The sequence below is a fragment of the Biomphalaria glabrata genome, chromosome 9 (genome assembly GCF_947242115.1).
Source record: "Biomphalaria glabrata chromosome 9, xgBioGlab47.1, whole genome shotgun sequence".
In the NCBI taxonomy this organism is placed as follows: domain Eukaryota; kingdom Metazoa; phylum Mollusca; class Gastropoda; family Planorbidae; genus Biomphalaria; species Biomphalaria glabrata.
Window position 1 is genome coordinate 31,644,376 of NC_074719.1, and position 22,117 is coordinate 31,666,492.

Below are 22,117 nucleotides of genomic sequence, written 5' to 3' on the forward strand. Positions count from 1 at the left end.
AGTTCATAGTTTCTGACAGAGATAAGGTTGTAGTTGTTGATAGTTTGTAGTTCATAGTTTCTGACAGAGATAAGGTTGTAGTTGCTGATAGTTTGTAGTTCATAGTTTCTGACAGAGATAGCATTCTAGTTGTTGATAGTTTGTAGTTCATAGTTTCTGACGGAGATAAGGTTGTAGTTGTTGATAGTTTGTAGTTCATAGTTTCTGACAGAGATAGGTTTCTAGTTGTTGATAGTTTGTAGTTCATAGTTTCTGACAGAGATAGGTTTCTAGTTGTTGATAGTTTGTAGTTCATAGTTTCTGACAGAGATAGGTTTCTAGTTGTTGATAGTTTGTAGTTCATAGTTTCTGACAGAGATAAGGTTGTAGTTGCTGATAGTTTGTAGTTCATAGTTTCTGACAGAGATAGCGTTCTAGTTGTTGATAGTTTGTAGTTCATAGTTTCTGACGGAGATAAGGTTGTAGTTGTTGATAGTTTGTAGTTCATAGTTTCTGACGGAGATAAGGTTGTAGTTGTTGATAGTTTGTAGTTCATAGTTTCTGACAGAGATAGGTTTCTAGTTGTTGATAGTTTGTAGTTCATAGTTTCTGACAGAGATAGGTTTCTAGTTGTTGATAGTTTGTAGTTCATAGTTTCTGACAGAGATAGGTTTCTAGTTGTTGATAGTTTGTAGTTCATAGTTTCTGACAGAGATAGGGTTCTAGTTGTTGATAGTTTGTAGTTCATAGTTTCTGACAGAGATAAGGTTGTAGTTGCTGATAGTTTGTAGTTCATAGTTTTTGACAGAGATAGCGTTCTAGTTGTTGATAGTTTGTAGTTCATAGTTTCTGACGGAGATAAGGTTGTAGTTGTTGATATTTTGTAGTTCATAGTTTCTGACAGAGATAGGTTTCTAGTTGTTGATAGTTTGTAGTTCATAGTTTCTGACAGAGATAGGTTTCTAGTTGTTGATAGTTTGTAGTTCATAGTTTCTGACAGAGATAGGTTTCTAGTTGTTGATAGTTTGTAGTTCATAGTCTCTGACAGAGATAGGTTTCTAGTTGTTGATAGTTTGTAGTTCATAGTCTCTGACAGAGATAGGTTTCTAGTTGTTGATAGTTTGTAGTTCATAGTTTCTGACAGAGATAGGTTTCTAGTTGTTGATAGTTTGTAGTTCATAGTTTCTGACAGAGATAGGTTTCTAGTTGTTGATAGTTTGTAGTTCAAAGTTTCTGACAGAGAAAGGTTTCTAGTTGTTGATAGTTTGTAGTTCATAGTTTCTGACAGAGATAAGGTTCTAGTTGTTGATAGTTTGTAGTTCATAGTTTCTGACAGAGATAGGTTTCTAGTTGTTGATAGTTTGAAGTTCATAGTTTCTGACAAAGATAAGGTTGTAGTTGCTGATAGTTTGTAGTTCATAGTTTCTGACAGAGATAGGTTTCTAGTTGTTGATAGTTTGTAGTTCATAGTTTCTGACAGAGATAGGTTTCTAGTTGTTGATAGTTTGTAGTTCATAGTTTCTGACAGAGATAGGTTTCTAGTTGTTGATAGTTTGTAGTTCATAGTTTCTGACAGAGATAGGTTTCTAGTTGTTGATAGTTTGTAGTTCATAGTTTCTGACAGAGATAGGTTTCTAGTTGTTGATAGTTTGTAGTTCATAGTTTCTGACAGAGATAGGGTTCTAGTTGTTGATAGTTTGTAGTTCATAGTTTCTGACAGAGATAAGGTTGTAGTTGCTGATAGTTTGTAGTTCATAGTTTCTGACAGAGATAGCGTTCTAGTTGTTGATAGTTTGTAGTTCATAGTTTCTGACGGAGATAAGGTTGTAGTTGTTGATAGTTTGTAGTTCATAGTTTCTGACAGAGATAGGTTTCTAGTTGTTGATTGTTTGTAGTTCATAGTTTCTGACAGAGATAGGTTTCTAGTTGTTGATAGTTTGTAGTTCATAGTTTCTGACAGAGATAGGTTTCTAGTTGTTGATAGTTTGTAGTTCATAGTTTCTGACAGAGATAGGTTTCTAGTTGTTGATAGTTTGTAGTTCATAGTTTCTGACAGAGATAGGTTTCTAGTTGTTGATAGTTTGTAGTTCATAGTTTCTGACAGAGATAGGTTTCTAGTTGTTGATAGTTTGTAGTTCAAAGTTTCTGACAGAGAAAGGTTTCTAGTTGTTGATAGTTTGTAGTTCATAGTTTCTGACAGAGATAAGGTTCTAGTTGTTGATAGTTTGAAGTTCATAGTTTCTGACAGAGATAGGTTTCTAGTTGTTGATAGTTTGAAGTTCATAGTTTCTGACAGAGATAGGTTTCTAGTTGTTGATAGTTTGTAGTTCATAGTTTCTGACGGAGATAGGGTTGTAGTTGTTGATAGTTTGTAGTTCATAGTTTCTGACAGAGATAAGGTTGTAGTTGTTGATAGTTTGTAGTTCATAGTTTCTGACAGAGATAAGGTTGTAGTTGCTGATAGTTTGTAGTTCATAGTTTCTGACAGAGATAGCGTTCTAGTTGTTGATAGTTTGTAGTTCATAGTTTCTGACGGAGATAAGGTTGTAGTTGTTGATAGTTTGTAGTTCATAGTTTCTGACAGAGATAGGTTTCTAGTTGTTGATAGTTTGTAGTTCATAGTTTCTGACAGAGATAGGTTTCTAGTTGTTGATAGTTTGAAGTTCATAGTTTCTGACGGAGATAGGTTTCTAGTTGTTGATAGTTTGAAGTTCATAGTTTCTGACAGAGATAGGTTTCTAGTTGTTGATAGTTTGAAGTTCATAGTTTCTGACAGAGATAGGTTTCTAGTTGTTGATAGTTTGTAGTTCATAGTTTCTGACGGAGATAGGGTTGTAGTTGTTGATAGTTTGTAGTTCATAGTTTCTGACAGAGATAAGGTTGTAGTTGTTGATAGTTTGTAGTTCATAGTTTCTGACAGAGATAAGGTTGTAGTTGCTGATAGTTTGTAGTTCATAGTTTCTGACAGAGATAGCATTCTAGTTGTTGATAGTTTGTAGTTCATAGTTTCTGACGGAGATAAGGTTGTAGTTGTTGATAGTTTGTAGTTCATAGTTTCTGACAGAGATAGGTTTCTAGTTGTTGATAGTTTGTAGTTCATAGTTTCTGACAGAGATAGGTTTCTAGTTGTTGATAGTTTGTAGTTCATAGTTTCTGACAGAGATAGGTTTCTAGTTGTTGATAGTTTGTAGTTCATAGTTTCTGACAGAGATAAGGTTGTAGTTGCTGATAGTTTGTAGTTCATAGTTTCTGACAGAGATAGCGTTCTAGTTGTTGATAGTTTGTAGTTCATAGTTTCTGACGGAGATAAGGTTGTAGTTGTTGATAGTTTGTAGTTCATAGTTTCTGACGGAGATAAGGTTGTAGTTGTTGATAGTTTGTAGTTCATAGTTTCTGACAGAGATAGGTTTCTAGTTGTTGATAGTTTGTAGTTCATAGTTTCTGACAGAGATAGGTTTCTAGTTGTTGATAGTTTGTAGTTCATAGTTTCTGACAGAGATAGGTTTCTAGTTGTTGATAGTTTGTAGTTCATAGTTTCTGACAGAGATAGGGTTCTAGTTGTTGATAGTTTGTAGTTCATAGTTTCTGACAGAGATAAGGTTGTAGTTGCTGATAGTTTGTAGTTCATAGTTTTTGACAGAGATAGCGTTCTAGTTGTTGATAGTTTGTAGTTCATAGTTTCTGACAGAGATAGGTTTCTAGTTGTTGATAGTTTGTAGTTCATAGTTTCTGACAGAGATAGGTTTCTAGTTGTTGATAGTTTGTAGTTCATAGTTTCTGACAGAGATAGGTTTCTAGTTGTTGATAGTTTGTAGTTCATAGTTTCTGACAGAGATAGGGTTCTAGTTGTTGATAGTTTGTAGTTCATAGTTTCTGACAGAGATAAGGTTGTAGTTGCTGATAGTTTGTAGTTCATAGTTTTTGACAGAGATAGCGTTCTAGTTGTTGATAGTTTGTAGTTCATAGTTTCTGACGGAGATAAGGTTGTAGTTGTTGATATTTTGTAGTTCATAGTTTCTGACAGAGATAGGTTTCTAGTTGTTGATAGTTTGTAGTTCATAGTTTCTGACAGAGATAGGTTTCTAGTTGTTGATAGTTTGTAGTTCATAGTTTCTGACAGAGATAGGTTTCTAGTTGTTGATAGTTTGTAGTTCATAGTTTCTGACAGAGATAGGTTTCTAGTTGTTGATAGTTTGTAGTTCATAGTTTCTGACAGAGATAGGTTTCTAGTTGTTGATAGTTTGTAGTTCATAGTTTCTGACAGAGATAGGTTTCTAGTTGTTGATAGTTTGTAGTTCATAGTTTCTGACAGAGATAGGGTTCTAGTTGTTGATAGTTTGTAGTTCATAGTTTCTGACAGAGATAAGGTTGTAGTTGCTGATAGTTTGTAGTTCATAGTTTCTGACAGAGATAGCGTTCTAGTTGTTGATAGTTTGTAGTTCATAGTTTCTGACGGAGATAAGGTTGTAGTTGTTGATAGTTTGTAGTTCATAGTTTCTGACAGAGATAGGTTTCTAGTTGTTGATAGTTTGTAGTTCATAGTTTCTGACAGAGATAGGTTTCTAGTTGTTGATAGTTTGTAGTTCATAGTTTCTGACAGAGATAGGTTTCTAGTTGTTGATAGTTTGTAGTTCATAGTTTCTGACAGAGATAGGTTTCTAGTTGTTGATAGTTTGTAGTTCATAGTTTCTGACAGAGATAGGTTTCTAGTTGTTGATAGTTTGTAGTTCATAGTTTCTGACAGAGATAGGTTTCTAGTTGTTGATAGTTTGTAGTTCAAAGTTTCTGACAGAGAAAGGTTTCTAGTTGTTGATAGTTTGTAGTTCATAGTTTCTGACAGAGATAAGGTTCTAGTTGTTGATAGTTTGAAGTTCATAGTTTCTGACAGAGATAGGTTTCTAGTTGTTGATAGTTTGAAGTTCATAGTTTCTGACAGAGATAGGTTTCTAGTTGTTGATAGTTTGTAGTTCATAGTTTCTGACGGAGATAGGGTTGTAGTTGTTGATAGTTTGTAGTTCATAGTTTCTGACAGAGATAAGGTTGTAGTTGTTGATAGTTTGTAGTTCATAGTTTCTGACAGAGATAAGGTTGTAGTTGCTGATAGTTTGTAGTTCATAGTTTCTGACAGAGATAGCGTTCTAGTTGTTGATAGTTTGTAGTTCATAGTTTCTGACGGAGATAAGGTTGTAGTTGTTGATAGTTTGTAGTTCATAGTTTCTGACAGAGATAGGTTTCTAGTTGTTGATAGTTTGTAGTTCATAGTTTCTGACAGAGATAGGTTTCTAGTTGTTGATAGTTTGAAGTTCATAGTTTCTGACGGAGATAGGTTTCTAGTTGTTGATAGTTTGAAGTTCATAGTTTCTGACAGAGATAGGTTTCTAGTTGTTGATAGTTTGAAGTTCATAGTTTCTGACAGAGATAGGTTTCTAGTTGTTGATAGTTTGTAGTTCATAGTTTCTGACGGAGATAGGGTTGTAGTTGTTGATAGTTTGTAGTTCATAGTTTCTGACAGAGATAAGGTTGTAGTTGTTGATAGTTTGTAGTTCATAGTTTCTGACAGAGATAAGGTTGTAGTTGCTGATAGTTTGTAGTTCATAGTTTCTGACAGAGATAGCATTCTAGTTGTTGATAGTTTGTAGTTCATAGTTTCTGACGGAGATAAGGTTGTAGTTGTTGATAGTTTGTAGTTCATAGTTTCTGACAGAGATAGGTTTCTAGTTGTTGATAGTTTGTAGTTCATAGTTTCTGACAGAGATAGGTTTCTAGTTGTTGATAGTTTGTAGTTCATAGTTTCTGACAGAGATAGGTTTCTAGTTGTTGATAGTTTGTAGTTCATAGTTTCTGACAGAGATAAGGTTGTAGTTGCTGATAGTTTGTAGTTCATAGTTTCTGACAGAGATAGCGTTCTAGTTGTTGATAGTTTGTAGTTCATAGTTTCTGACGGAGATAAGGTTGTAGTTGTTGATAGTTTGTAGTTCATAGTTTCTGACGGAGATAAGGTTGTAGTTGTTGATAGTTTGTAGTTCATAGTTTCTGACAGAAATAGGTTTCTAGTTGTTGATAGTTTGTAGTTCATAGTTTCTGACAGAGATAGGTTTCTAGTTGTTGATAGTTTGTAGTTCATAGTTTCTGACAGAGATAGGTTTCTAGTTGTTGATAGTTTGTAGTTCATAGTTTCTGACAGAGATAGGGTTCTAGTTGTTGATAGCTTGTAGTTCATAGTTTCTGACAGAGATAAGGTTGTAGTTGCTGATAGTTTGTAGTTCATAGTTTTTGACAGAGATAGCGTTCTAGTTGTTGATAGTTTGTAGTTCATAGTTTCTGACGGAGATAAGGTTGTAGTTGTTGATATTTTGTAGTTCATAGTTTCTGACAGAGATAGGTTTCTAGTTGTTGATAGTTTGTAGTTCATAGTTTCTGACAGAGATAGGTTTCTAGTTGTTGATAGTTTGTAGTTCATAGTTTCTGACAGAGATAGGTTTCTAGTTGTTGATAGTTTGTAGTTCATAGTTTCTGACAGAGATAGGTTTCTAGTTGTTGATAGTTTGTAGTTCATAGTTTCTGACAGAGATAGCGTTCTAGTTGTTGATAGTTTGTAGTTCATAGTTTCTTACGGAGATAAGGTTGTAGTTGTTGATAGTTTGTAGTTCATAGTTTCTGACAGAGATAGGTTTCTAGTTGTTGATAGTTTGTAGTTCATAGTTTCTGACAGAGATAGGTCTCTAGTTGTTGATAGTTTGTAGTTCATAGTTTCTGACAGAGATAGGTTTCTAGTTGTTGATAGTTTGTAGTTCATAGTTTCTGACAGAGATAGGTTTCTAGTTGTTGATAGTTTGTAGTTCATAGTTTCTGACAGAGATAAGGTTCTAGTTGTTGAAAGTTTGTAGTTCATAGTTTCTGACAGAGATAGGTTTCTAGTTGTTGATAGTTTGTAGTTCATAGTTTCTGACAGAGATAGGTTTCTAGTTGTTGATAGTTTGTAGTTCATAGTTTCTGACAGAGATAAGGTTGTAGTTGCTGATAGTTTGTAGTTCATAGTTTCTGACAGAGATAGCGTTCTAGTTGTTGATAGTTTGTAGTTCATAGTTTCTGACGGAGATAAGGTTGTAGTTGTTGATAGTTTGTAGTTCATAGTTTCTGACGGAGATAAGGTTGTAGTTGTTGATAGTTTGTAGTTCATAGTTTCTGACAGAGATAGGTTTCTAGTTGTTGAAAGTTTGTAGTTCATAGTTTCTGACAGAGATAGGTTTCTAGTTGTTGATAGTTTGTAGTTCATAGTTTCTGACAGAGATAGGTTTCTAGTTGTTGATAGTTTGTAGTTCATAGTTTCTGACAGAGATAGGGTTCTAGTTGTTGATAGTTTGTAGTTCATAGTTTCTGACAGAGATAAGGTTGTAGTTGCTGATAGTTTGTAGTTCATAGTTTCTGACAGAGATAGCGTTCTAGTTGTTGATAGTTTGTAGTTCATAGTTTCTGACAGAGATAAGGTTGTAGTTGTTGATAGTTTGTAGTTCATAGTTTCTGACAGAGATAGGTTTCTAGTTGTTGATAGTTTGTAGTTCATAGTTTCTGACAGAGATAGGTTTCTAGTTGTTGATAGTTTGTAGTTCATAGTTTCTGACAGAGATAGGTTTCTAGTTGTTGATAGTTTGTAGTTCATAGTTTCTGACAGAGATAGGTTTCTAGTTGTTGATAGTTTGTAGTTCATAGTTTCTGACAGAGATAGCGTTCTAGTTGTTGAAAGTTTGTAGTTAATAGTTTCTGACAGAGATAGGTTTCTAGTTGTTGATAGTTTGTAGTTCATAGTTTCTGACAGAGATAAGGTTGTAGTTGTTGATAGTTTGTAGTTCATAGTTTCTGACGGAGATAAGGTTCTAGTTGTTGATAGTTTGTAGTTCATAGTTTCTGACGGAGATAGGTTTCTAGTTGTTGATAGTTTGTAGTTCATAGTTTCTGACAGAGATAGGTTTCTAGTTGTTGATAGTTTGTAGTTCATAGTTTCTGACAGAGATAAGGTTCTAGTTGTTGAAAGTTTGTAGTTCATAGTTTCTGACAGAGATAGGTTTCTACTTGTTGATAGTTTGTAGTTCATAGTTTCTGACAGAGATAGGTTTCTAGTTGTTGATAGTTTGTAGTTCATAGTTTCTGACAGAGATAAGGTTCTAGTTGTTAAAAGTTTGTAGTTCATAGTTTCTGACAGAGATAGGTTTCTAGTTGTTGATAGTTTGAAGTTCATAGTTTCTGACAGAGATAGGTTTCTAGTTGTTGATAGTTTGTAGTTCATAGTTTCTGACAGAGATAGGTTTCTAGTTGTTGATACTTTGTAGTTCATAGTTTCTGACAGAGATAGGTTTCTAGTTGTTGATAGTTTGTAGTTCATAGTTTCTGACAGAGATAAGGTTCTAGTTGTTGAAAGTTTGTAGTTCATAGTTTCTGACAGAGATAGGTTTCTAGTTGTTGATAGTTTGAAGTTCATAGTTTCTGACAGAGATAGGTTTCTAGTTGTTGATAGTTTGTAGTTCATAGTTTCTGACAGAGATAGGTTTCTAGTTGTTGATAGTTTGAAGTTCATAGTTTCTGACGGAGATAGGTTTCTAGTTGTTGATAGTTTGAAGTTCATAGTTTCTGAATGAGATAGGTTTCTAGTTGTTGATAGTTTGAAGTTCATAGTTTCTGACGGAGATAGGGTTGTAGTTGTTGATAGTTTGTAGTTCATAGTTTCTGACAGAGATAGGTTTCTAGTTGTTGATAGTTTGTAGTTCATAGTTTCTGACAGAGATAGGTTTCTAGTTGTTGATAGTTTGTAGTTCATAGTTTCTGACGGAGATAGGGTTCTAGTTGTTGATAGTTTGTAGTTCATAGTTTCTGACGGAGATAAGGTTGTAGTTGTTGATAGTTTGTAGTTCATAGTTTCTGAAGGAGATAGGGTTGTAGTTGTTGATAGTTTGTAGTTCATAGTTTCTGACAGAGATAAGGTTGTAGTTGCTGATAGTTTGTAGTTCATAGTTTCTGACAGAGATAAGGTTGTAGTTGTTGATAGTTTGTAGTTCATAGTTTCTGACGGAGATAAGGTTGTAGTTGTTGATAGTTTGTAGTTCATAGTTTCTGACGGAGATAAGGTTGTAGTTGTTGATAGTTTGTAGTTCATAGTTTCTGACAGAGATAGGGTTCTAGTTGTTGATAGTTTGTAGTTCATAGTTTCTGACAGAGATAAGGTTGTAGTTGCTGATAGTTTGTAGTTCATAGTTTCTGACAGAGATAAGGTTGTAGTTGCTGATAGTTTGTAGTTCATAGTTTCTGACAGAGATAAGGTTCTATTAGTTGATAGTTTGTAGTTCATAGTTTCTGACAGAGATAAGGTTGTAGTTGCTGATAGTTTGTAGTTCATAGTTTCTGACAGAGATAAGGTTCTATTAGTTGATAGTTTGTAGTTCATAGTTTCCGACAGAGATAGGTTTCTAGTTGTTGATAAATTGTAGTTCATAGTTTCTGACGCAGATAAGGTTCTAGTTGTTGATAGTTTGTAGTTCATAGTTTCTGACGGAGAAAAGGTTGTAGTTGTTGATAGTTTGTAGTTCATAGTTTCTGACAGAGATAGCGTTCTAGTTGTTGATAGTTTGTAGTTCATAGTTTCTGACGGAGATAAGGTTGTAGTTGTTGATAGTTTGTAGTTCATAGTTTCTGACAGAGATAGGGTTCTAGTTGTTGATAGTTTGTAGTTCATAGTTTCTGACAGAGATAGGTTTCTAGTTGTTGATAGTTTGTAGTTCATAGTTTCTGACAGAGATAGGGTTCTAGTTGTTGATAGTTTGTAGTTCATAGTTTCTGACAGAGATAAGGTTGTAGTTGCTGATAGTTTGTAGTTCATAGTTTCTGACAGAGATAGCGTTCTAGTTGTTGATAGTTTGTAGTTCATAGTTTCTGACGGAGATAAGGTTGTAGTTGTTGATAGTTTGTAGTTCATAGTTTCTGACAGAGATAGGTTTCTAGTTGTTGATAGTTTGTAGTTCATAGTTTCTGACAGAGATAGGTTTCTAGTTGTTGATAGTTTGTAGTTCATAGTTTCTGACAGAGATAGGTTTCTAGTTGTTGATAGTTTGTAGTTCATAGTTTCTGACAGAGATAGGTTTCTAGTTGTTGATAGTTTGTAGTTCATAGTTTCTGACAGAGATAAGGTTCTAGTTGTTGAAAGTTTGTAGTTCATAGTTTCTGACAGAGATAGGTTTCTAGTTGTTGATAGTTTGTAGTTCATAGTTTCTGACAGAGATAAGGTTGTAGTTGTTGATAGTTTGTAGTTCATAGTTTCTGACGGAGATAAGGTTCTAGTTGTTGATAGTTTGTAGTTCATAGTTTCTGACGGAGATAGGGTTCTAGTTGTTGATAGTTTGTAGTTCATAGTTTCTGACGGAGATAAGGTTGTAGTTGTTGATAGTTTGTAGTTCATAGTTTCTGACGGAGATAAGGTTGTAGTTGTTGATAGTTTGTAGTTCATAGTTTCTGACAGAGATAGGGTTCTAGTTGTTGATAGTTTGTAGTTCATAGTTTCTGACAGAGATAAGGTTCTAGTTGTTGATAGTTTGTAGTTCATAGTTTCTGACAGAGATAGGTTTCTAGTTGTTGATAGTTTGTAGTTCATAGTTTCTGACGCAGATAAGGTTCTAGTTGTTGATAGTTTGTAGTTCATAGTTTCTGACGGAGATAAGGTTGTAGTTGTTGATAGTTTGTAGTTCATAGTTTCTGACAGAGATAGCGTTCTAGTTGTTGATAGTTTGTAGTTCATAGTTTCTGACGGAGATAAGGTTGTAGTTGTTGATAGTTTGTAGTTCATAGTTTCTGACGCAGATAAGGTTCTAGTTGTTGATAGTTTGTAGTTCATAGTTTCTGACGCAGATAAGGTTCTAGTTGCTGATAGTTTGTAGTTCATAGTTTCTGACAGAGATAGCGTTCTAGTTGTTGATAGTTTGTAGTTCATAGTTTCTGACGGAGATAAGGTTGTAGTTGTTGATAGTTTGTAGTTCATAGTTTCTGACGGAGATAAGGTTGTAGTTGTTGATAGTTTGTAGTTCATAGTTTCTGACAGAGATAGGTTTCTAGTTGTTGATAGTTTGTAGTTCATAGTTTCTGACAGAGATAGGTTTCTAGTTGTTGATAGTTTGTAGTTCATAGTTTCTGACAGAGATAGGTTTCTAGTTGTTGATAGTTTGTAGTTCATTGTTTCTGACAGAGATAGGTTTCTAGTTGTTGATAGTTTGTAGTTCATAGTTTCTGACAGAGATAGGTTTCTAGTTGTTGATAGTTTGTAGTTCATAGTTTCTGACAGAGATAGGTTTCTAGTTGTTGATAGTTTGTAGTTCATAGTTTCTGACAGAGATAAGGTTCTAGTTGTTGAAAGTTTGTAGTTCATAGTTTCTGACAGAGATAGGTTTCTAGTTGTTGATAGTTTGTAGTTCATAGTTTCTGACAGAGATAAGGTTGTAGTTGTTGATAGTTTGTAGTTCATAGTTTCTGACGGAGATAAGGTTCTAGTTGTTGATAGTTTGTAGTTCATAGTTTCTGACGGAGATAGGTTTCTAGTTGTTGATAGTTTGTAGTTCATAGTTTCTGACAGAGATAGGTTTCTAGTTGTTGATAGTTTGTAGTTCATAGTTTCTGACAGAGATAAGGTTCTAGTTGTTGAAAGTTTGTAGTTCATAGTTTCTGACAGAGATAGGTTTCTACTTGTTGATAGTTTGTAGTTCATAGTTTCTGACAGAGATAGGTTTCTAGTTGTTGATAGTTTGTAGTTCATAGTTTCTGACAGAGATAAGGTTCTAGTTGTTGAAAGTTTGTAGTTCATAGTTTCTGACAGAGATAGGTTTCTAGTTGTTGATAGTTTGAAGTTCATAGTTTCTGACAGAGATAGGTTTCTAGTTGTTGATAGTTTGTAGTTCATAGTTTCTGACAGAGATAGGTTTCTAGTTGTTGATACTTTGTAGTTCATAGTTTCTGACAGAGATAGGTTTCTAGTTGTTGATAGTTTGTAGTTCATAGTTTCTGACAGAGATAAGGTTCTAGTTGTTGAAAGTTTGTAGTTCATAGTTTCTGACAGAGATAGGTTTCTAGTTGTTGATAGTTTGAAGTTCATAGTTTCTGACAGAGATAGGTTTCTAGTTGTTGATAGTTTGTAGTTCATAGTTTCTGACAGAGATAGGTTTCTAGTTGTTGATAGTTTGAAGTTCATAGTTTCTGACGGAGATAGGTTTCTAGTTGTTGATAGTTTGAAGTTCATAGTTTCTGACAGAGATAGGTTTCTAGTTGTTGATAGTTTGAAGTTCATAGTTTCTGACGGAGATAGGGTTGTAGTTGTTGATAGTTTGTAGTTCATAGTTTCTGACAGAGATAGGTTTCTAGTTGTTGATAGTTTGTAGTTCATAGTTTCTGACAGAGATAGGTTTCTAGTTGTTGATAGTTTGTAGTTCATAGTTTCTGACGGAGATAAGGTTGTAGTTGTTGATAGTTTGTAGTTCATAGTTTCTGACGGAGATAGGTTTCTAGTTGTTGATAGTTTGTAGTTCATAGTTTCTGACAGAGATAGGGTTCTAATTGTTGATAGTTTGTAGTTCATAGTTTCTGACAGAGATAGGGTTCTAGTTGTTGATAGTTTGTAGTTCATAGTTTCTGACAGAGATAGGTTTCTAGTTGTTGATAGTTTGTAGTTCATAGTTTCTGACAGAGATAGGGTTCTAGTTGTTGATAGTTTGTAGTTCATAGTTTCTGACAGAGATAAGGTTGTAGTTGTTGATAGTTTGTAGTTCATAGTTTCTGACGGAGATAGGGTTCTAGTTGTTGATAGTTTGTAGTTCATAGTTTCTGACGGAGATAAGGTTGTAGTTGTTGATAGTTTGTAGTTCATAGTTTCTGACTGAGATAGGGTTCTAGTTGTTGATAGTTTGTAGTTCATAGTTTCTGACGGAGATAGGGTTCTAGTTGTTGATAGTTTGTAGTTCATAGTTTCTGACAGAGATAAGGTTGTAGTTGCTGATAGTTTGTAGTTCATAGTTTCTGACAGAGATAAGGTTGTAGTTGTTGATAGTTTGTAGTTCATAGTTTCTGACAGAGATAAGGTTCTAGTTGTTGAAAGTTTGTAGTTCATAGTTTCTGACAGAGATAGGTTTCTAGTTGTTGATAGTTTGAAGTTCATAGTTTCTGACAGAGATAGGTTTCTAGTTGTTGATAGTTTGTAGTTCATAGTTTCTGACAGAGATAGGTTTCTAGTTGTTGATACTTTGTAGTTCATAGTTTCTGACAGAGATAGGTTTCTAGTTGTTGATAGTTTGTAGTTCATAGTTTCTGACAGAGATAAGGTTCTAGTTGTTGAAAGTTTGTAGTTCATAGTTTCTGACAGAGATAGGTTTCTAGTTGTTGATAGTTTGAAGTTCATAGTTTCTGACAGAGATAGGTTTCTAGTTGTTGATAGTTTGTAGTTCATAGTTTCTGACAGAGATAGGTTTCTAGTTGTTGATAGTTTGAAGTTCATAGTTTCTGACGGAGATAGGTTTCTAGTTGTTGATAGTTTGAAGTTCATAGTTTCTGACAGAGATAGGTTTCTAGTTGTTGATAGTTTGAAGTTCATAGTTTCTGACGGAGATAGGGTTGTAGTTGTTGATAGTTTGTAGTTCATAGTTTCTGACAGAGATAGGTTTCTAGTTGTTGATAGTTTGTAGTTCATAGTTTCTGACAGAGATAGGTTTCTAGTTGTTGATAGTTTGTAGTTCATAGTTTCTGACGGAGATAAGGTTGTAGTTGTTGATAGTTTGTAGTTCATAGTTTCTGACGGAGATAGGTTTCTAGTTGTTGATAGTTTGTAGTTCATAGTTTCTGACAGAGATAGGGTTCTAATTGTTGATAGTTTGTAGTTCATAGTTTCTGACAGAGATAGGGTTCTAGTTGTTGATAGTTTGTAGTTCATAGTTTCTGACAGAGATAGGTTTCTAGTTGTTGATAGTTTGTAGTTCATAGTTTCTGACAGAGATAGGGTTCTAGTTGTTGATAGTTTGTAGTTCATAGTTTCTGACAGAGATAAGGTTGTAGTTGTTGATAGTTTGTAGTTCATAGTTTCTGACGGAGATAGGGTTCTAGTTGTTGATAGTTTGTAGTTCATAGTTTCTGACGGAGATAAGGTTGTAGTTGTTGATAGTTTGTAGTTCATAGTTTCTGACTGAGATAGGGTTCTAGTTGTTGATAGTTTGTAGTTCATAGTTTCTGACGGAGATAGGGTTCTAGTTGTTGATAGTTTGTAGTTCATAGTTTCTGACAGAGATAAGGTTGTAGTTGCTGATAGTTTGTAGTTCATAGTTTCTGACAGAGATAAGGTTGTAGTTGTTGATACTTTGTAGTTCATAGTTTCTGACGGAGATAAGGTTGTAGTTGTTGATAGTTTGTAGTTCATAGTTTCTGACAGAGATAGGGTTCTAGTTGTTGATAGTTTGTAGTTCATAGTTTCTGACAGAGATAAGGTTGTAGTTGCTGATAGTTTGTAGTTCATAGTTTCTGACAGAGATAAGGTTGTAGTTGCTGATTGTTTGTAGTTCATAGTTTCTGACAGAGATAGCGTTCTAGTTGTTGATAGTTTGTAGTTCATAGTTTCTGACGGAGATAAGGTTGTAGTTGTTGATAGTTTGTAGTTCATAGTTTCTGACGGAGATAAGGTTGTAGTTGCTGATAGTTTGTAGTTCATAGTTTCTGACAGAGATAGGGTTCTAGTTGTTGATAGTTTGTAGTTCATAGTTTCTGACGGAGATAAGGTTGTAGTTGTTGATAGTTTGTAGTTCATAGTTTCTGACGGAGATAAGGTTGTAGTTGTTGATAGTTTGTAGTTCATAGTTTCTGACAGAGATAGGGTTCTAGTTGTTGATAGTTTGTAGTTCATAGTTTCTGACAGAGATAAGGTTGTAGTTGCTGATAGTTTGTAGTTCATAGTTTCTGACAGAGATAAGGTTGTAGTTGCTGATAGTTTGTAGTTCATAGTTTCTGACAGAGATAAGGTTGTAGTTGTTGATAGTTTGTAGTTCATAGTTTCTGACAGAGATAGCGTTCTAGTTGTTGATAGTTTGTAGTTCATAGTTTCTGACGGAGATAAGGTTGTAGTTGTTGATAGTTTGTAGTTCATAGTTTCTGACGCAGATAAGGTTCTAGTTGTTGATAGTTTGTAGTTCATAGTTTCTGACGCAGATAAGGTTCTAGTTGCTGATAGTTTGTAGTTCATAGTTTCTGACAGAGATAGCGTTCTAGTTGTTGATAGTTTGTAGTTCATAGTTTCTGACGGAGATAAGGTTGTAGTTGTTGATAGTTTGTAGTTCATAGTTTCTGACGGAGATAAGGTTGTAGTTGTTGATAGTTTGTAGTTCATAGTTTCTGACAGAGATAGGTTTCTAGTTGTTGATAGTTTGTAGTTCATAGTTTCTGACAGAGATAGGTTTCTAGTTGTTGATAGTTTGTAGTTCAAAGTTTCTGACAGAGATAGGTTTCTAGTTGTTGATAGTTTGTAGTTCATAGTTTCTGACAGAGATAGGTTTCTAGTTGTTGATAGTTTGTAGTTCATAGTTTCTGACAGAGATAGGTTTCTAGTTGTTGATAGTTTGTAGTTCATAGTTTCTGACAGAGATAGGGTTCTAGTTGTTGATAGTTTGTAGTTCATAGTTTCTGACAGAGATAAGGTTGTAGTTGCTGATAGTTTGTAGTTCATAGTTTCTGACAGAGATAGCGTTCTAGTTGTTGATAGTTTGTAGTTCATAGTTTCTGACGGAGATAAGGTTGTAGTTGTTGATAGTTTGTAGTTCATAGTTTCTGACAGAGATAGGTTTCTAGTTGTTGATAGTTTGTAGTTCATAGTTTCTGACAGAGATAGGTTTCTAGTTGTTGATAGTTTGTAGTTCATAGTTTCTGACAGAGATAGGTTTCTAGTTGTTGATAGTTTGTAGTTCATAGTTTCTGACAGAGATAGGTTTCTAGTTGTTGATAGTTTGTAGTTCATAGTTTCTGACAGAGATAAGGTTCTAGTTGTTGAAAGTTTGTAGTTCATAGTTTCTGACAGAGATAGGTTTCTAGTTGTTGATAGTTTGTAGTTCATAGTTTCTGACAGAGATAAGGTTGTAGTTGTTGATAGTTTGTAGTTCATAGTTTCTGACGGAGATAAGGTTCTAGTTGTTGATAGTTTGTAGTTCATAGTTTCTGACGGAGATAGGGTTCTAGTTGTTGATAGTTTGTAGTTCATAGTTTCTGACGGAGATAAGGTTGTAGTTGTTGATAGTTTGTAGTTCATAGTTTCTGACGGAGATAAGGTTGTAGTTGTTGATAGTTTGTAGTTCATAGTTTCTGACAGAGATAGGGTTCTAGTTGTTGATAGTTTGTAGTTCATAGTTTCTGACAGAGATAAGGTTGTAGTTGCTGATAGTTTGTAGTTCATAGTTTCTGACAGAGATAAGGTTGTAGTTGCTGATAGTTTGTAGTTCATAGTTTCTGACAGAGATAAGGTTCTAGTTGTTGATAGTTTGTAGTTCATAGTTTCTGACAGAGATAGGTTTCTAGTTGTTGATAGTTTGTAGTTCATAGTTTCTGACAGAGATAAGGTTCTAGTTGTTGATAGTTTGTAGTTCATAGTTTCTGACAGAGATAGGTTTCTAGTTGTTGATAGTTTGTAGTTCATAGTTTCTGACGCAGATAAGGTTCTAGTTGTTGATAGTTTGTAGCTCATAGTTTCTGACGGAGATAAGGTTGTAGTTGTTGATAGTTTGTAGTTCATAGTTTCTGACAGAGATAGCGTTCTAGTTGTTGATAGTTTGTAGTTCATAGTTTCTGACGGAGATAAGGTTGTAGTTGTTGATAGTTTGTAGTTCATAGTTTCTGACGCAGATAAGGTTCTAGTTGTTGATAGTTTGTAGTTCATAGTTTCTGACGCAGATAAGGTTCTAGTTGCTGATAGTTTGTAGTTCATAGTTTCTGACAGAGATAGCGTTCTAGTTGTTGATAGTTTGTAGTTCATAGTTTCTGACGGAGATAAGGTTGTAGTTGTTGATAGTTTGTAGTTCATAGTTTCTGACGGAGATAAGGTTGTAGTTGTTGATAGTTTGTAGTTCATAGTTTCTGACAGAGATAGGTTTCTAGTTGTTGATAGTTTGTAGTTCATAGTTTCTGACAGAGATAGGTTTCTAGTTGTTGATAGTTTGTAGTTCATAGTTTCTGACAGAGATAGGTTTCTAGTTGTTGATAGTTTGTAGTTCATAGTTTCTGACAGAGATAGGTTTCTAGTTGTTGATAGTTTGTAGTTCATAGTTTCTGACAGAGATAGGTTTCTAGTTGTTGATAGTTTGTAGTTCATAGTTTCTGACAGAGATAGGTTTCTAGTTGTTGATAGTTTGTAGTTCATAGTTTCTGACAGAGATAGGTTTCTAGTTGTTGATAGTTTGTAGTTCATAGTTTCTGACAGAGATAAGGTTCTAGTTGTTGAAAGTTTGTAGTTCATAGTTTCTGACAGAGATAGGTTTCTAGTTGTTGATAGTTTGTAGTTCATAGTTTCTGACAGAGATAAGGTTGTAGTTGTTGATAGTTTGTAGTTCATAGTTTCTGACGGAGATAAGGTTCTAGTTGTTGATAGTTTGTAGTTCATAGTTTCTGACGGAGATAGGTTTCTAGTTGTTGATAGTTTGTAGTTCATAGTTTCTGACAGAGATAGGTTTCTAGTTGTTGATAGTTTGTAGTTCATAGTTTCTGACAGAGAAAAGGTTGTAGTTGTTGATAGTTTGTAGTTCATAGTTTCTGACAGAGATAAGGTTCTAGTTGTTGAAAGTTTGTAGTTCATAGTTTCTGACAGAGATAGGTTTCTACTTGTTGATAGTTTGTAGTTCATAGTTTCTGACAGAGATAGGTTTCTAGTTGTTGATAGTTTGTAGTTCATAGTTTCTGACAGAGATAAGGTTCTAGTTGTTGAAAGTTTGTAGTTCATAGTTTCTGACAGAGATAGGTTTCTAGTTGTTGATAGTTTGAAGTTCATAGTTTCTGACAGAGATAGGTTTCTAGTTGTTGATAGTTTGTAGTTCATAGTTTCTGACAGAGATAGGTTTCTAGTTGTTGATACTTTGTAGTTCATAGTTTCTGACAGAGATAGGTTTCTAGTTGTTGATAGTTTGTAGTTCATAGTTTCTGACAGAGATAAGGTTCTAGTTGTTGAAAGTTTGTAGTTCATAGTTTCTGACAGAGATAGGTTTCTAGTTGTTGATAGTTTGAAGTTCATAGTTTCTGACAGAGATAGGTTTCTAGTTGTTGATAGTTTGTAGTTCATAGTTTCTGACAGAGATAGGTTTCTAGTTGTTGATAGTTTGAAGTTCATAGTTTCTGACGGAGATAGGTTTCTAGTTGTTGATAGTTTGAAGTTCATAGTTTCTGACAGAGATAGGTTTCTAGTTGTTGATAGTTTGAAGTTCATAGTTTCTGACGGAGATAGGGTTGTAGTTGTTGATAGTTTGTAGTTCATAGTTTCTGACAGAGATAGGTTTCTAGTTGTTGATAGTTTGTAGTTCATAGTTTCTGACAGAGATAGGTTTCTAGTTGTTGATAGTTTGTAGTTCATAGTTTCTGACGGAGATAAGGTTGTAGTTGTTGATAGTTTGTAGTTCATAGTTTCTGACGGAGATAGGTTTCTAGTTGTTGATAGTTTGTAGTTCATAGTTTCTGACAGAGATAGGGTTCTAATTGTTGATAGTTTGTAGTTCATAGTTTCTGACAGAGATAGGGTTCTAGTTGTTGATAGTTTGTAGTTCATAGTTTCTGACAGAGATAGGTTTCTAGTTGTTGATAGTTTGTAGTTCATAGTTTCTGACAGAGATAGGTTTCTAGTTGTTGATAGTTTGTAGTTCATAGTTTCTGACAGAGATAGGGTTCTAGTTGTTGATAGTTTGTAGTTCATAGTTTCTGACAGAGATAAGGTTGTAGTTGTTGATAGTTTGTAGTTCATAGTTTCTGACGGAGATAGGGTTCTAGTTGTTGATAGTTTGTAGTTCATAGTTTCTGACGGAGATAAGGTTGTAGTTGTTGATAGTTTGTAGTTCATAGTTTCTGACAGAGATAGGGTTCTAGTTGTTGATAGTTTGTAGTTCATAGTTTCTGACGGAGATAGGGTTCTAGTTGTTGATAGTTTGTAGTTCATAGTTTCTGACAGAGATAAGGTTGTAGTTGCTGATAGTTTGTAGTTCATAGTTTGTGACAGAGATAAGGTTGTAGTTGTTGATAGTTTGTAGTTCATAGTTTCTGACGGAGATAAGGTTGTAGTTGTTGATAGTTTGTAGTTCATAGTTTCTGACAGAGATAAGGTTCTAGTTGTTGATAGTTTGTAGTTCATAGTTTCTGACAGAGATAAGGTTGTAGTTGCTGATAGTTTGTAGTTCATAGTTTCTGACAGAGATAAGGTTGTAGTTGCTGATAGTTTGTAGTTCATAGTTTCTGACAGAGATAGCGTTCTAGTTGTTGATAGTTTGTAGTTCATAGTTTCTGACGGAGATAAGGTTGTAGTTGTTGATAGTTTGTAGTTCATAGTTTCTGACGGAGATAAGGTTGTAGTTGCTGATAGTTTGTAGTTCATAGTTTCTGACAGAGATAGGGTTCTAGTTGTTGATAGTTTGTAGTTCATAGTTTCTGACGGAGATAAGGTTGTAGTTGTTGATAGTTTGTAGTTCATAGTTTCTGACGGAGATAAGGTTGTAGTTGTTGATAGTTTGTAGTTCATAGTTTCTGACAGAGATAGGGTTCTAGTTGTTGATAGTTTGTAGTTCATAGTTTCTGACAGAGATAAGGTTGTAGTTGCTGATAGTTTGTAGTTCATAGTTTCTGACAGAGATAAGGTTGTAGTTGCTGATAGTTTGTAGTTCATAGTTTCTGACAGAGATAGGGTTCTAGTTGTTGATAGTTTGTAGTTCATAGTTTCTGACAGAGATAAGGTTGTAGTTGCTGATAGTTTGTAGTTCATAGTTTCTGACAGAGATAAGGTTGTAGTTGCTGATAGTTTGTAGTTCATAGTTTCTGACAGAGATAAGGTTCTAGTTGTTGATAGTTTGTAGTTCATAGTTTCTGACAGAGATAGGTTTCTAGTTGTTGATAGTTTGTAGTTCATAGTTTCTGACAGAGATAAGGTTCTAGTTGTTGATAGTTTGTAGTTCATAGTTTCTGACAGAGATAGGTTTCTAGTTGTTGATAGTTTGTAGTTCATAGTTTCTGACGCAGATAAGGTTCTAGTTGTTGATAGTTTGTAGTTCATAGTTTCTGACGGAGATAAGGTTGTAGTTGTTGATAGTTTGTAGTTCATAGTTTCTGACAGAGATAGCGTTCTAGTTGTTGATAGTTTGTAGTTCATAGTTTCTGACGGAGATAAGGTTGTAGTTGTTGATAGTTTGTAGTTCATAGTTTCTGACGCAGATAAGGTTCTAGTTGTTGATAGTTTGTAGTTCATAGTTTCTGACGCAGATAAGGTTCTAGTTGCTGATAGTTTGTAGTTCATAGTTTCTGACAGAGATAAGGTTGTAGTTGTTGATAGTTTGTAGTTCATAGTTTCTGACAGAGATAAGGTTGTAGTTGTTGATAGTTTGTAGTTCATAGTTTCTGACAGAGATAAGGTTGTAGTTGTTGATAGTTTGTAGTTCATAGTTTCTGACAGAGATAGGTTTCTAGTTGTTGATAGTTTGTAGTTCATAGTTTCTGATTTACTTTCTGAAAATATTGAAACCTGCCTTTTTACTAGCCTGGGTGGACAACTTCGGGGGTCCATTTTGAGTTTGCGTTTCCACAACGATTGTCTTTGAAATCTTGTTTTTTGTTTGACCACAAGGTCTGAAAGGGGAACTTGACTTTTAATTTTTACTTTTGTTTGGCAGATTTCATCCCGGAGAGCTTTTGACCCTCCTCCACCCCCCCCAAAAAAAAAACAAACAGCAACACCCCAACAACACATTCTCTGACTTCTTCCGCCGCCTTAATATGGAAATATCGAAATTTATGATAAAACAAGGTTACACAGCAGGGCGGTAATATGAAAAACTACTTATTAATTGTTGTTTTAAATTATGTCCAACTTATATGCATACTAAATAGATTTTTTTCTCTTATTTTTTTTGGGTCAATGTAGTAGCTAGTATGACAGAAATTACATAACTTAGCAATACAAATGTAAAAAAATTTTTTTTAACAAAAAGTATTAAACCGTTTGCATAAATATATTACAAATACTTTATCGATGCGCAGTGCTCTCCCCTACTAAAGAGCCACTAGTGTTTGTTAATAGGGAATAGTTGTAAAAGTGGTGTATTTTTCTGAAAAACTGCTTGCATAAGTGATTTAAAAAATTAGATTTTTCGCTTTTAGAAAAGAAAAAAAGTAGCCGTTGCATCAGAACTTTGAATGGACTAAAATATTATGATGTCGGATTTTTACAATCTTTTCTAGTTTACGAGATCTAAACGGGACGGACGGACGGACATTTCACACAAAACTAATAATGTCTTTTCCCCTTTTGGGGGCGCTAAAAAAAAGGAAATATCAAAATTTGTTTTTATGTTTTTGCTGTATCTCGATCGGAACGTCGCTAATTTGTAAGATTAAAGGAAAATGAAACAAAACAAAAAAAAAACAACGAAACATTTTTTCCCAGAATCCTCAGTATAGAGTAGTTTTTTATTTTTTTCATTTTAATAGATTTGGATTTTATTTTAACCCTGTTTTTATTCCTTGCTTCGGTATTTCGGTGAATGTAGATAGTCGCCCAAGATACCTCATTTATTTGAGATGTACAGCGCGCACACACACACACACACACTTATATGTATATATATGCTCTCAAGTTTACAGGTATCTTACATACTTTTAAGACTTTGGAATGGAACCACGTGATCACGTAACACTGACCTATGACAGATAGTATGACAGTCTGTATCAGAGGCGGATCAGTATTGATCTGGCAGATGAACAGTCCTTGGTCGCCGTACTTGACTTTGTCAAAATGAAGATTCCAGTGTCCATCTCTTGGATTGTCCACTTTAAACCTTTCATCGTCGATGATTCTTCTATCATTGAGTGTTAACACAGTCTTCCATTTATCTTGCCAGATGACCTACAGTAC

The 22,117-nt window shown here is 34.4% G+C and overlaps 1 protein-coding gene across 3 annotated transcripts in view; it reads right to left on the reverse strand.

Annotated features, from left to right (window-relative positions):
* LOC106063512 (opioid-binding protein/cell adhesion molecule homolog) overlaps positions 1 to 22,117 on the reverse strand; it is a 151,629-nt gene that overhangs the window by 17,084 nt on the left and 112,428 nt on the right. For all 3 annotated transcript variants that reach the window (XM_056042458.1, XM_056042459.1, XM_056042460.1), the window contains exon 4: positions 21,904 to 22,108. In XM_056042458.1, coding sequence (XP_055898433.1) covers positions 21,904 to 22,108 — 205 coding nt within the window. The remainder of the gene's footprint in view (positions 1 to 21,903; positions 22,109 to 22,117) is intronic.